The sequence below is a fragment of the Amphiura filiformis genome, chromosome 5, assembly GCF_039555335.1.
Source record: "Amphiura filiformis chromosome 5, Afil_fr2py, whole genome shotgun sequence".
NCBI classification, from domain to species: Eukaryota; Metazoa; Echinodermata; class Ophiuroidea; order Amphilepidida; family Amphiuridae; genus Amphiura; species Amphiura filiformis.
This window is the reverse complement of record NC_092632.1, coordinates 24858195-24874066: the sequence shown is the minus strand read 5'-3', so window position 1 is coordinate 24874066 and position 15872 is coordinate 24858195. Positions and strand designations below refer to the sequence as shown.

Below are 15872 nucleotides of genomic sequence, written 5' to 3'. Positions count from 1 at the left end.
ATAGAATTATTTCCGACGCTCGTTCCCACTGCCACTTATATCCGATAATATTAGCGACGAAATTTAGGTCCGACCGTGTGAACACGGTCGGACGTAAGTCACTTATTACCGGTAATAGTTCGGTTCCCGTGCGTGCGTGTTTTTGAGAGGATTTTGTTTTGCTGTTGAAATGTGTGTTTTTAACACATATGTTGAATTGTAAGATTTAAGTTTTATGTGCATTTTTTTAAGTGTTTAAAATATGGTTTATAGGAGAATTTGCGGCTTTTGAAAAGAGGGTGATGAACGATGCAACAACAAAGTGGATAATGAACAACCTGTAAATTTTTAAAATTACACAGATTTCGTCTGGCGTCAATGGTGTTAATGTGAAACGGGAAAGTACAAATGTGCTGTTGAAATGCATGGTGTTTAGCGAAATGTGATTTTGTGAAGGTTTTTGTAACGTGTTATGAAATAAGTAATTTGAAATAATATCTTGACTCAAATGGTCGTTTCGTCAAGGTTTTCGTTCCACCCACTTGGCCATTTAAATTATGCGTGCATTAACAACCTCCATCGAGTTTTTAACAGAGTAACACGTTTGACTTTAACAATATGGAATATAAGCTAATATACAAACACAAGGTATAATAGAAACCACAGAACAAGGCTTGTGTTTGGTCTTTTTATGTGTCCAATTTCATGGCGTCATGTTGAATAGGTAAGCCTATAATCAAAACATTTATGGTCAAAAATTCCGTTACATCAATTCCGGTAGATATGACATGTATGAGCAGAACTCAGCACTAAACTCGATACTTTTGACAGGAGGCATGTACTGAATACTCGCAAATTTGGTTTTTGTCGCTGATAGAATATCTGTAGAAGTTTTTTCGTTAAAAAACTGGGACAATTTGTAAATTTAGATTGACAAAATAGCAAGTAGAAATAGTGGACTGAAATGCAACATCAAATATACAAGCCTGTTTGAAGAATTTTCTATTAGCTTACAAAAGTGATCATGATCAAATATTAATAGACTTTTCTTTATCATATGCTATAATCTTTGTAACTGCAAAAAGTCATAGTAAATATGGCAGATTCATCAAAACTATATCCTTATAAATGTACATAGGATGATCCGTTGTCAGCATTGGATGTAAATGTAGGAGGTTATTTGTTTCGTGAAGGCATCATGGGAAGGCTACGAAAGGCAAATCGGACTGTGGTTCTTGTGACTCATCAGCTGCAGTATCTTCAACAAGCTGAGAAGGTACGTATACTGTTTATGTGTTAGTAGTAGTATATTGGTAAATAGGATGTGTTTGCAGTTTGGCAATGAGTCTATTCGTAAAGATTTATTATCACACAGCTCATAGAAAAAGAAAAGAAAAAGAAATTATCAGAAACACCTCTCAGACACCTACACTAGAAATACCATCAATTAATTTTGGGATGAAATAATAATCACATAAGAACCTGCTTAATCATATGAATAGTTGTGTGGTTCTTAAAATTGTTTTTATTACAGATCATAGTTATGGAAGAAGGACAAATCACCTTCCAAGGAAACTTTGATGACATGGCGCGTTCTGATCCGGAGCTTTACCAAAGATGGCAACAAGATGTAATTGCAGCCACTGATTCGGAATTATCGGATTGCTTGTCTGGAGAGGAGTCGGCGGCAGACGAAAGAGCTCTGCTACGGAGACGGGTCACTGAGTCTCTTTTGAAAAGTCAAACGGAACAAAGTATGAACAAATCTACATTGGGTGTGGAAGGTAATTATAAAAAAGTAATACAACTATTCTGCGTAAAACAGACTAATAATAAAACATAGTGATTGCGTATAGATGGGTAATTTACATTTGAAGCTATATATTTCATGAAAGAATACCCTCTCATGAAATCTCCATAACAAATTCAGATCTATTTATGGATCGGAAAATGTCCAGATTTCCCAGAATATTCATTGCGTTGGATAATATGGAAAACCATGTGGCTAATTTGCCAAAATGATCTTTTCATTAAACTGGGACTTTTGAGTTTTACTAGTTCGGTATAAAGACAGAAGCAAAATATTTTCATGGCAGATTTATTAAATTTGTGTTGAGGGATATGTTAATGTGGTTATAGTCTATGTGCCTGTAACAAAAGGTAATCTACTTTGCGGGTGAAATATGGTACAAAGTAGAACAATTTGCACGAAGAGCACACAATTGTGTACTTTTTAGGCTTAGTGGCCAAATAAGAGGTTAATTTAGTCAGAAACCCACGTAGCGCCGTCAGCATTAGAGAAGTGATTGCATGGACCAACCATCCTTACCACTGCTTATCATAGGTCTAAAGTGGTCTTCGCGAATGTTGAAACAGGATTCATACAACAGTCATTATGAAACATTGAGTGCAACAGAACTTCCCAGTTCCCAGCAAACACAAAATTCTTTACACAAAGCTTTTAAATGTCGAGTTACATAAAGGGTATTAAACGTTTTAATAGCATTCAAAGCCGTTTTAGAAAACTTGATGCAAAACATTCTAAACAGAATGTTATTTAAGTGTTGATGAAATATTTTGCAAAAATGTTTGCCCAAAAATTTGATAAAAATGTTTGCCCAAAAGAAGACTACCGGATAAGTAAATACTGTTTAAAATCTTTATATGCCGTTGATTGTATGCATTTATGTTTATAATATATTCAAGATCATTGTTCGATCATCGGATGCATTCATGTTTATATGCCAGATCATTGTCTGATCATACTTTACTTACTCGTTAGAAATTCAAATATTGTTAACTTATACAAACAGTGTGTTTGTTGTGCATTCTGAAGTATATTGGGTAGAAGGTAGTTTGGCCTTTTTTTGGCCCAACAGTTAAAGCCTTAATTTACAATCTTTTTAAATTTTTAGATTTTTCTATTTTTCTTCCAAAATGATAAAATAATTAATATGCAATCATTATGAAAGTTCTCAATGCATTTGGACGCGAAATACATTGGAAATTTGCAAAGAAACAACGTCATAAACTTCACCTCTATCACTCGAAATATCTCCCACTTTTTGGATTAGGACGCCGAGTGCGGCCTCAGAGTTGGTCTCCTTCGCAGCCAGTTTGGTTTTGCGATCGTTCCGACATATTATCATAATTTGGAAAATTATGATAATATGTCGGACCAATAGAAAATCATCCAGTTTTACAACAAAATAGGGTGATTTGACTCATAGATGTAAGTTGGCACATGTGTAAGTATGACAAATATGCCCAAAAAAAATCGGTTTTGCAAAAATAAAGGTATATTCTGAAAAAAAGATTGTACATAAACATGATTAAGGCTTTAAGTTTTCTAGTTTTGGATAAAAAATAAGCAAACGTTTTAACAGTATAACGTATGGCTTCAGACGTGGTGCTTTAGAACATTAGAAAATTCAAATTATGGATAATCAGGTTGCAGTATTGATTGCAATATGTTCTATGGTAAGTCAGATTGATTTAAAAAGCAAAAATATATAATTCCTTTCAAAATATTATAATTGAGTGTGTAATGATATATAATGAAAAATCTTTTTCAGAATCATCAAAAGGCAAGCTCATTCAAACAGAAGAGTTGGCTCGTGGTTCCGTTTCTACAAATACTTACTGGTATTATGTTCGCAACATGGGCATGTTTTGGGCGATTTCTTTTATATTTGCATATATGTTAATGGAAGCTTTCAACGTAGCAAGAAATTTTTGGCTTTCGGATTGGGCGGAAGCTGGACTTGACCAAAACAGAACGGTAAGTACTTGTGGTAACTTCTTGATGTAACTTGGTCATAGTATTTATCACTAAAAATGTCAACATTCCTTGCTTATTATACTAAACGTTCACCATGACAGCCTGTTTCTCGAACCTCTTCTAAATGTAAAGCTTCATAGGCCAGTGAGATACACATTATACCACTGTCAATGTGTATTAATACTTACAATAAGCAGCGTAAAAAGCAAGGGGGGAAAGGGTAAAATGATTGACAGTTTGTCATTAAAGAAGATTAACCGCCTTATTCAGCCCAAATCAGTAGCAATGACTGATTTTGTCAAACAGTGCCTGTAACATACCCCATGTAGTGAGACTGTCAACATTTTGATAAACAAATCTCAAGTCAAGTTGTGAAGTGAAAGTAAATCTTTATCTAAGGCGGATGTAACATAGCTCACTCATATTCCTTCCTACCGATCACAGTTTTCTTTGTTGTCCGTCTCGTCTGTCCAACAGGCATTGCTCTACTTTAATTTGAATCTTTACTTCAAGTTATAGTGTTTCTTACTTTATTTAATAGGTTGCAGCCTTTTTATGATAGAAGTTCTTTTGTTCTATGATAATAAGTGGACCCTTTAAACCCCTGTATTTTACTTGGTGTTGCGTTTTTTCATCAAGATGTGTATCTTCTATTTCTGTTTTTTACCATTATTAAACTTGTATTCTATATTTCTTTTGAATTATTCAACGCGTGAGACTTTTGCATAAGTAACATCTGTTATTATTATAGAAAAATTATTTAATTCGTGTACATCGTGGAACATTCAACTACGCTTATTACTCTGCGACTAATCATGCTAATACACGAGGGTACAACGCTACTCTACGCGTCCATATTAGCGAGGTTATGGACGCGTAGTACAACAGCTTACTACGCACAGCCACGCAAAGAGTATGTTCCACGATGTACATGAATTATATAATTTTTCTATGTCATTGTCATTATTATTATTATTATTATTATAGAAAAATTATGAAATTTTTATCTAATATGGACGCGTAGAGTAGCGTTGTACACGCGTGTAGTTAGCATGATTAGTCGCGGAGTAACAAGCGTAGTTGAATGTTCCACGATGTACACGAATTTAATATTTTTTCTATAGAAGTATTATTATTATTATTATTATTATTATTATTATTATTATTATTATTATTATTATTATTATTATTATTATTATTATTATTATTATTATTGTTATTATTATTATTGCTATTAGTATGTGTTTATTTTTAAGGTTGGTGATATCAACCAACAGTATGTAAGCCCGTATATAGGATTTGCAAGTGCATGTTTAGTGGTGGCGATGGTCATGACTACTAGTTTGCTGTTTTCTACATGGAATGCTGCAAAAGATGTGTACCTGCGAATGCTGAGAAATATTACAAAAGCACCAAACAGGTACAGTAAATAACCGTAATTGTATTTGATCTTCCAACTTTGGTTACATTATTGATAAGTGCAGCACCACTTTGGAAATTGTCAAGTCAACATTGTATTTTGCTAAACAGTGATCTTCGCAGGACATGTGAATCAGGATATACATCAGAACCTTGTAATCATCAACTTGAAAAAGGCTCCCGGTAAAATAACATTACTAAACAGTATATTTGATTGATTCTGGCTGATTGTATGTATTTATGTTCACTTACCAAAATTATTGTTAAAGAATCCTTATTTTTGATTAAAGATTGAAATATTGTTAACTTTTCTTTGCGAGCGAAAAATAAATAAATTCAGACCACTTTAACCCCAAAAGAAATGTGTTTTGCTATTTTGTAGGGGCAGTGCGAGCACGAAATTTTGCAATTGTACCCATTTGGGCCCAAAACAGGGTATTTTCCGCACTGAGCCAACAAATTAGGGCAATTGTTGATTTTAGAGGGGTCCTCCCCCTTGCAACAATTTTGTTGAGACGTGTCCCCCTCCACATCCCCCGCCCGCTTTCGCCGCCTATGGTAAGGGGTGCTTAAAGAATTTAGACTGATACTACCAGTACTAGTTTAGTTTGAAACCCCAAGACACTCGAATCCTGCATAAGTGGTGCTCGCTCGCCATCATTTTATAATGACGCTAGAAAATATGAAATAAGCTAGAATTGTCAAAATATCTAGCCTTTGTGTTTAAAGTGTCGTTTGGATGTGGATGTGCCCATCAATACAGGTGAGTGTGTCGAATGTGAGTGGATGTACGTCTGCTTTATATACTTTTTTCTATTACTTTGCCTTTTTTTATATAGATTTTTCGATACGACACCAATCGGTAGGATACTAAACAGATTTTCAAGTGACACCCAAATTATTGATACAGTAAGCGTCATATTTTGTTCGATTGCTATAATAGTTGTCCGTGGCACAAAATAGGAAACTAATATACTACTTTACCATGATCGATATGGATCTCGAAGGTCTTTGACACTAACTGTAACTATTTCAATGATAAGCTTGATGTTGGGCTAGTTAAATTGACAAATTTACATGCCCGACTGGCTGCTACCAATTTAGAACTCAATAAAGATCCATTATGTCGTCAAAGTTCTTGTCGGGCTACATTCAGTGGTTACCTTCCCAACTAGCTATATAGTGCCGAAAATAAGTACAACTACAAGCTTATAATTTGAGCCATCGAATGGCTCGTCAATATGAGCCTGAAAACATTATGCCAAAAGTGTATTTTCTATCATTATCCATAGGCTATATTTTCATTTCTTACAGAAATTAATTATTACTCTCGGTTCACTAGTTTACTGCATTTGGAACTTCGTTTTTATACTTATCGTCAATTCGATCATAACGCCTATATTTATCGCAGAAGTCATCCCTATTGTTGGAATGAATATCGTCATAGCTGTATACTTTATTCGAAGTTCAAGGTTTGTATTCATTTCGGATTAAAACTAAATAAAGACAATGTTTACATATATTTCTAGGCAATATTCTGCTAATATCATCATATTGTACCTATAAACAACACAACATAGGACAGTGTCGGGAAGTACCGACAACAACAGGCGATCCTCTACCTACGCGTCGCGACTGCTACTAAATTTATACTACTATATTTAAAAATAAAAAAAAAGTTGCGCTTTCAATATTTTCCCGAAGCTTATTAGACAATTTTGGGATTTCTCTATATTTAGTTTTAACAATTTAACAATACATAAAAACGATTCACGATATACTATTGATGAATTTTGTTCTTTGATCTAGAGAGCTTCAAAGATTAGACAGTGTCACGAGATCACCAGTATTTGCCCATTTCTCTGAGACTCTGGGCGGATTAACAACATTACGGGCGTACAGGTAACTTACGTAAAAACAGTGTAAGCAGTATCAACATAGCAACAGGATATCACCCTCAGCATGTTACAGTTATCGTTTTGTTTGTCTCCAACATGTAAATTTAATAATGACGAGTCAACATTATATATAAGTAAATGAGTGGACATTTGAAAAAATTCTACTTACTGATTTAGTAGTAATAAAAGAAAAACCGCGACAAACCTTTGCTTTTGTTCTGAAATCTTTGCCGATAAGCATGAAAATTGTTTTACACGGTACAAAGTTGATACGTGCGAACATGGCAAACAAAAAGTGGCCCAACTCGGGGGATTAAGTAAAATCGGACATAGCGTTTGAACCTGAACTAGGAAAGTTTTCCTTTTCTTTAGCCAAGATATTACTGATTCTATACTGTAGGTCTATCTATATCATATTTATACCATGACTCTTTTTTTCTGAAAAGCAAAAACGCAATTGCTAATCAATGAATGATTTAGTTACATGACCATAGCGTTTGAGCCCAAACTCGTAAATAAATCAAGCAAAGGTTTTCCGTCAGCGAGGATGTTACCAATAATGCATATAACAGTGTTCTCATGATCTCTCTTTTTTTCTAAAAAGCTAAATTTCAATTGTATAATTTTTATTGTTACAGTCTGTATGGCAATAATTGCTGACGACTTTTTTTCTATTTCCATTTTCTTACCATTATATGGCTATTTACTTCAGAGAACAGAAGAGGTTTTTTGGCACTTTGCTCAAGAGAATCGATACAAACAATACAGCCTTTCTGTATCTACAAGCTGCTTATGGATGGCTGGGACTACAAATGGTAAAGCGCATAATCAGTCAAATCGACAGCTAACTTGTATAATGACGCTAAAGTTTTAATTTAATCGTGTTTTGATTTTTCACAATTTTATTCAACCAAATCGACCCGTCCCCAAAATACTTCATCAAAAAAAGCAGATCTTTTCATTAAGATTAATCATCAAATGGGTCAATATCTGCGCTAAATAATCTTTTTATTAAATATGAAAATTTATTTCCAGAGCATATGCGGTGGATTTATTGTACTTTTTGTAGGCTTGACAACTATACTCCAAGCAACAACTTTTGGAAGTCTGGATTCCAGTTCAGTTGGATTAGCTCTTAGTTACGTGCTCATGGTATGTAGAAGCTTTGTAAGCTTTCAGGAAATAAAATAATTTACTGTATTCAAGTCAAATTATTTTAAAAGAGAAACCGTTGAAATAACGTACATGTATGTGCGTCAAGTTTGAGAAAAGCTCATTAGACATTATAAAAGCTAGAATTGGTTGCCCTCCAAAATTAAAAGTGAAGTGATATACTTTGTGGTACTTTACATAAGAGTGACAAAACCGTTTCAAAAAGATTTTAAACAAGTTTTATTTGGGGTTTGGTTTAAGTAAAAACGTTTTAATAACATTAATTTATATAAACGTTTTGTATGAAAACACACTTACAACAATATTTTTAAAATGTTTTCAAAATGTCATTGTAAACTATTTTTGCAAACATTTTTTGCCAAATGTATTGTCAACACTTAAATAACATTATTTTAAAATATTTGAAGTAAGTTCTGACAACCTTTAATAACCTTTTGCGAATGATGTCGTTTAACATGGATTCTCTTTTGCAGGTATCAAATAGATTGTTCAATTTAGTGCGATTTGCCGCAGACACAGAGATGCAGATGAACCCCGTTGAACGTGTTCAATATTATGCAGAAGTGCCTACAGAGCATTATGGAGGTTGGTTTGGCATAGTGGGCGTGCCATAATTGTTATTGTACTCGCAATTGTGCAGATGATGCCAAGTTCAATTCCCGGCGGAGGCTACTTGGGGTATCAAGAAAAAAAAAGCTTAATTTGATTGGCAACATTTGTAGCTTAAACTCAGGCTACCACTCTCCCTTGGTACATTTAGAATTGGTAAATGATCCATGCGAATATTCCGTCCTTCGGAGGGGACATTTAAGTCGTCAGTCTCGAATAGAGACAGCCATACCTGTACGTGTATGTCGTAGAAAAGAATAGGGTGATAACCAGTGACTGTCCGACTCTATCCCGATGTTGTTTACAAGGGGAGGGTGTAATGTTATTACAGCATAATTTCATTACTCGGTGTTTCATTCCCCAACGGCGATCATCAGATAAAATTGATTATAATATTATAATATTATATTCAGTATAATTATGGATCTTTCGTGATTGCTGTAATTTGATTTATAAATTTCGCAACATCATTATTGGAAGCATATTCTATAGGTACTATCTATGTAATGTTTATTTGTTTGTTTGTAGGTAAGGAACCTCCATCCGATTGGCCTAGTCGTGGTGCAATCCAAATTGAACACGTATCAGTGCGTTATGATGAAACTCTGCCACCAGTGCTACAAGATGTAACTGTATCTGTACAACCTGGAGAAAAGGTAAGCATGTTTGTAGATAACTCCCGGAAATAACTTTGATATCAAACATGCAATGATTTCATTCAGATTTATTTCATAGTAAATGAATACAGCTCACATATATATTTGATTACATTAATCTGACGCATGACTCAGTTTTTCATTTTTGACTGCATAACTATTATTACTGATCAGCAACTTACTCCCGATTCTAGAAAATTACAGCCCAATTTAATTTGTTAGATTAAACAAGTATGTACCTGTTTTGCCAAATGGAACAAAGTTAAATCTTAATCCTTTATTTAGAGCTGGTTATTTTTGGATATAGGCTCGTAATATTTTGAATGGTTTTTTTTTTTACAATTTGCGGTCATAAACTCACAAACTTGGTATAAATCTAAGCATTTAAAATCTTTGTATAGGTTAAGGGTTTACTAAAAATTGCAATATTTGATGTTAATTCTGATAAAAAGATATAAATAGGGAAAAAATCCAAAAATTAGAATGCATTGCCTGTTATTTTCAGTCTTTGGGCTTGATTATAAAATTAAGATTTAACTTTTATTGTCAGTTGCTTCTGCAATCGGGAGTAGTCATTCGCGTAATTGTTGCAGGATCAAATCATACTATTACTGTGAACACTATTTTGGTCATCTACATTCGAGCATCAACTTCATTGTCATGAGTGTTACCTTGCGTTGGACTATCCACACGTCGCAAAATCCCTGTAGATTTTGGGATGGGGCACACTATTTAACATAAATATTTACTTCTTTATGTTCTTGGAAAGTTTCTTTTTTCATCTTGTTGAAAGTCGGCGACGTCCATCGTGCGGCAGTTCCCATTAAAATTTTGTGCTGATACCAATGTGCATACCAAGATATAAATAAATATTAGATCAGATCCCATGAGATGGGGTACCATGCCCTTATTATTCGACGAGGTGCTGAATGTACTCAATTTCCTAATTAGCAAAGGAAAACGTGTCATAATGCTCAAACAACAAAAAGTTGGACAATAAGTATCTGCCCCCAGATCAAAATGAGGTGCAAGCAATATTTTGGCGAAAGTCGGAAGTAATTTTTGTCAGGTCGAAATTAGGCTAAAGATTTTTGGCAAGTACAAAGGGAGCAACCAGAGGAGGAGACGACATCATGCTGAGATTACGTAATCACGCAAGCATATTATCAATCGGTAGCGTCATGTGACCGTGTCAGTTCACAAAATGCCAGGGTCGAGTGCGGACGTCTGGTCACTGCTGGTCAGTACACACAGCATTGGGGCTTCGAGAACTAAAACATAGACCCTGTATTTATTTAATTATCAGGAAACTTTTAAGATTCAATTTTATTTCAACATTTTTCCGGGTGCTTTTTGCTAGTTGCCGGTTAAATAGCCCATATTTCACCTCAGCGGAGAAATAAAGAGGATGTTTGTTGTTCATCGATACAACGCGAACGCATGCATTAGCATGCATATTGGAAGCAGCTAGCTACTTGGTTCAGGTCTTCTACGGTAAGATTCCTTTTCGTGAACGATTTAAATGTCTTTCTGATAAAATAATCCATTAATATTTTTCATTTGTTACTCTGATTTCTTTGTGGTATATATTCAAAACTCGAAATAGCGCCGAGTTTCGAGCTTTCGTTATGTCAGGTTCAGTGTGTTATGGTGCAGAATTCTGCTACCTTTCATGTTCGTAATCGTATTTCCGGCCTTTTCATGATTTTTTTGGGACCCGGCGCGGCTCGGATATTCCATTCCAACAAACAATTTATTGAATGAATGTCTTTCTGATATAATAGGAATACATACCACCAAGAGATATGCACATTTTCCTGATCGCATGCATGTATAAAATTGACCACATTTTGGAATTGGATCCTAAAAATTTTCACTAGGCAGGGCTCATAATTTTACCAATTGCATCAATCTACTTTTAAGGTTGAGCATCCTGCTACTATACTGATACTGTTAAGCAGATTTGCCTTATTCAGAAAGCGTACAGTGCAGTATTTTGCAATTCAAGAACTGGCCGACTGTTCGCGTAAAAAAATCACGCCTGCGTGAGGCTGCGCATCACGCGATGCTACGCAGGTTGATCGGCGAATGAGCTGGTGATGATGACGTATTTCAGGCTAGCCAATCAGAACCCGACTTCATTTTATTGATTGTTTACACCGTAAACTGCCAAAAATAGGTCGGATAAAAACTGAAGGAATTCAATTTTGCAAAAGGCTGCAAGTTGCAATATGTATTGACATTCGCCATTGTTTTGTTATACTGCACAAATTAAGGACCACCAATGTCAGGATTTTTAAAAATCAATATATCGGCCACTCAATCGGCCAGATTTTCCAAAATTTAAAAGGAAACCTATTGATTTATTTTTTCATTTTTTCATTTCATATACAGTGGAGATGATGAATGCGAACCAGGCGAAAAGGTATTCTCATGTGTGTATTTTGAAGTCTAGTTCGACGCCTATGCACTGTGCAGCTAAACCTGATGATGAAGAGAGCGACAAATGACAATGTAAGGCCACAAAAAAGAAAACACTGTTCTACGGGCCCAACCGACCCAGATTTTGAACAAATTGGGGGAAAAAATGTTCATGTACAAGTTTTGTGTGTGTATTTTCTCAAATTGCAAATTATTTACAGATACAGACTGGTGATTTTTTGGGTCATTTAAAAAAGAACCCGACCGACCCTACTTGAAAGGTCCGTCCACCCGTAGAACAGGGTTTCTTTTTTTCATCGCCTAAGCGGCAACAACAATTTACGGAGCTGACAACAATGAAAGCGACAGCGAGAAGTTGGGCGTCTGATTCCAGTGGTGATGAAGCTTGTTGGCTCCGTTTTTGAGCAGCGGTACCACCAGAACATGTTACATGCAAGAGTCAAAATTAATATCCAGCAGTGTACTGGTCCATATCAGCAATTCAGTATGCGCTGGACAAAAATGCTCTCAAACTGGAAGCAGAAGAACTTGAACCTATGTGGGATTCATAGCTGAATGCACTATTGTATGTGGTGGTACCGGATAGGAGTCCGGTCCGGGTTCGATCTCCTCTAATTGTTGGGATTTTTTTTCCTTTCAGTAAACCTTTTTTTTTTTTTTTGCAAATTTTTTGTTTCAAAATTCTTTTTGTTGGAATTTTAGGGTAATTTTTTTTTTTTTTTTTGGCCAAGAGTTTTTTGGAGGGCAAAATTTCAAAATAATATTCAAACAATAGAATTTTTGAGAAACAATTTTTTTTTGGGGGGGGGCAAAATTTGGTGCACAATATAACAGAAAACAATTGGATCTACTAAACTGTGCATGCACAAGTATAGGAATAAAGATTCTGAAAACATCCTTCCTTGTGTGAACTGAACTTGTTACATAAGCCTTTTCGAAGTATGGCGTACACAATAGGAGGGCAGTAATCAGTATTCAATTTGGGTAAAACCCGGCAAATTCAAAAGCCTTCCTTTACCCACTTCGTGCATCGCCACCCTAATGTGTCCGCCAAATTTGCCGAAAAAAAAAGGTGATATTCACTTAATTTCAGAAAGCGTAGGGTACAGTCCTCCTGAGCATTTTGACACTTTTTTTTTTAATACAAAAAATTGGTTGAAAAGTGAGAGAGTGTCAGCCCAAAAATTTTTGATGGGAGTTTAAGAGCTAATTTTGGATGCAAGGGCACTGTTCAGCCTAAAAACTGTTATGCATCCCGACCCCTAGTCTCGGTCCCAGTCGGTTTGTGCTCCTTCGTCACTAAAGTGTGTTTAGTGACGGAGGAACACAAACCGGCTGGGACCAAGACAACCCGACCCCCTACTGAATATTTAAAAGTCAAAACTGCTCCCCTTGTATGTAGTTATTTTGCAGACACACTCTCTCAATTTTTCCCAATTTCAATAAAACTGGCATCAACTTAAAGCCTTAAGTCCCATTCTTACTCCACATCGCATGGCGCTGCTATGATGCTGTGATGCTTTTAAAACCTTGCAGCATCGCTGATGAAATTAAAATGTACATTTTAATTTCATCGCTGCATGCTGTGATGTTTTAAAAGCATGTGGGGTCTGCATTTCCTTTATGGTCATTCTGCCGACCATGATTTTCCAGCAGCCAATCACAAGCGTGCATGGCTGCGATATCGCAGCGGGATGCTATAAAGTTGTACAAAATCCAACTCTATCGTGGACCGAAATTTCCACCGCGCGATGAGAATTTTACCACCGAGCTCGTAAAAACCTGGCTCAGATTTCAGTTTTTATAGCATCGCCTCGCGCTGCAATGTGGAGTAAGAACCGGACTTTAATGTACGATTTCCTTCATTGACAAGTGTGGGAATTGCAGGAATGATATACAGGAATTTTATGTGAATCACATGATTCTTGGAAATTATATATTGTCTGGACATGAAACTTAACGACAAGACAGACAACAAGACTACAACACAATTCAAATTTACTCTTGTAGCAAAAATCTTGGCAAGCTTTATTTTACAAGTTTGCAACAAAATTCATATCTGGTCATAATTAGGCAGCATGTGTTGAGTATAATACTAGTAATAGATGACTGCACTGTTAAGCAGTGATGTTTTGTACGCATACTGTTACAACCTCTTTTTTTCCATTTTTTTTTACTGTTGAATTAAAGAATTTGATATTAAAACCAAATTATGCACAATGTTGTTATTAGACTAGATTTGATTTCTTTTGTGTAAAAAGGTTGAAATTATAATGTATTTTAAGCCAGGTATTTTCAAGTAATTTTGTGCCCTGGTACCCGACTGGTTTTTCGTGCTGGTAATCAGGTACCCGAAATTGCAAAAATAAGTTTTTTTATTTATTTTGGAGTGTCTCTGGACCTAGAGCTAAATGCTAAATCATTCATGGTTGACTTTAGCTCTAGGTCCAGGGACGCTCCAAAACAGAAAAAATAAAAAACAAATAATTAAAAAAAAACAATTGGAATTTCAGGTACCCGGGCAGGTAATTGTCTGCACAGGTAATGTAATCTCGGGCGGGTACCCACAAGCCCACTCGAAAATCGCTGCCTTATTTGGCCCTCAAACACAAATCTTTGAACTTATTTTAAAACGCATAGCTTTTGGCCCATATTTCCCAAAATTTAAATTTGACTTTAATTGCCAGTTACAACTAAGGGGCTATCATTTTCTTCAGAAGGGGTCCCAAATTTTCGGTGTCAATAAAATTGCACCCCTATTTCGCAACAAAACAGGTTAAAATTGTATAAATAAACACACTATCTGTGGCCATCTTGTGACTCCTACATTTTGGTCATCAAAATTGTATGACCCCCTGTTTCTCTTTCCGAAAATGAATGACCCGCCCGTATATTTGGGTTCCTCCTTCCAAGAAAATGATAGCCCCTAACTAAAGGAATAAGATTTAGCTGTTTCATTTTGGCCAAATAGGATATTTTTTTAATCCGACAAAATGAGGCCTAAAAATTGTTTGATTGGTGTACCATAAAAAATTGGGTCTGTAAATTGCTTTTTTTCTTTCTTTTTTTAAATTTTAGTTTTTAATATTACCGTATTAAATTATTTTGCAAAACAGTAAGAAAAAAAAGTCTAAAGGTCGGGCCTATTTTTAGGGTCGGTCGGTTTACGCCAATCAAACAATTTTTTAGGCCTTAGTGCTGTATTTTATGGAATAGGAGTAGCTACTCCTTGGTTATTAAAATCTCAACTTCCCCAAATCCAAAAATGGTACCAATTTTGCTGTTTAGTGTTTCAAAAAAAAAAAACTACAAGGGCAACAAATTAGGATTTCAAAATTTATTTAAGAGCCCAATAAAGAGTAAGAAAATGATACACTTCAGGGACCGTTCAATATTAACGCCAGTGTGTGGGGTGGGAGTTATGACAAAATAATTGACAAAAACTTTTTCCCCTCGCGTCCGCTTAAAAGTTTCTGATTCCCCCTTATTTTCCCCCTTTTCTTCATTTCCCACCCCCTCATGGTTCAAATAACTAAGATTCCCTCAAGATCCCCATAAAAATCTGGATTTCACCCTTAAAACTCCCACCTCCCCGGATTAAATATTGAACGGTCCCTTATCATCATTGGGTATGCAATGGATCTTTTCTTCAGCCTGTTTAGTGTCACTTTCAGTACCCTCTGCTCAATCATGGGCACCCAAGTTTGTGATTGGTAGTCACACTGGTGCATATTTCCCTGGCTGTAGTATTGAATCGTGCTATACTACCTCCATGCACCAACCAAATACTTATATGGCAGAGCTCTCACACACACGTACAAATACAATGGCGGTTTGTCGGTGCGCTTGTGGTGCAACAGAGTGAAAGCACAAACATCACTATGTTCAATACAAAATTTTAGTCACATGACATTG

At 35.6% G+C, this 15872-nt stretch overlaps 1 protein-coding gene across 3 annotated transcripts in view; it reads left to right on the top strand.

The window, feature by feature from the left end:
- LOC140152842 (ATP-binding cassette sub-family C member 9-like) overlaps positions 1-15872 on the top strand; it is a 40412-nt gene that overhangs the window by 18229 nt on the left and 6311 nt on the right. For all 3 annotated transcript variants that reach the window (XM_072175364.1, XM_072175365.1, XM_072175366.1), the window contains 11 exons: positions 1118-1255; positions 1514-1763; positions 3555-3760; positions 5017-5180; positions 6019-6088; positions 6494-6651; positions 6989-7081; positions 7790-7892; positions 8113-8229; positions 8724-8835; positions 9388-9515. In XM_072175364.1, the coding sequence (XP_072031465.1) occupies positions 1118-1255; positions 1514-1763; positions 3555-3760; positions 5017-5180; positions 6019-6088; positions 6494-6651; positions 6989-7081; positions 7790-7892; positions 8113-8229; positions 8724-8835; positions 9388-9515 (1539 nt within the window). The remainder of the gene's footprint in view (positions 1-1117; positions 1256-1513; positions 1764-3554; positions 3761-5016; positions 5181-6018; positions 6089-6493; positions 6652-6988; positions 7082-7789; positions 7893-8112; positions 8230-8723; positions 8836-9387; positions 9516-15872) is intronic.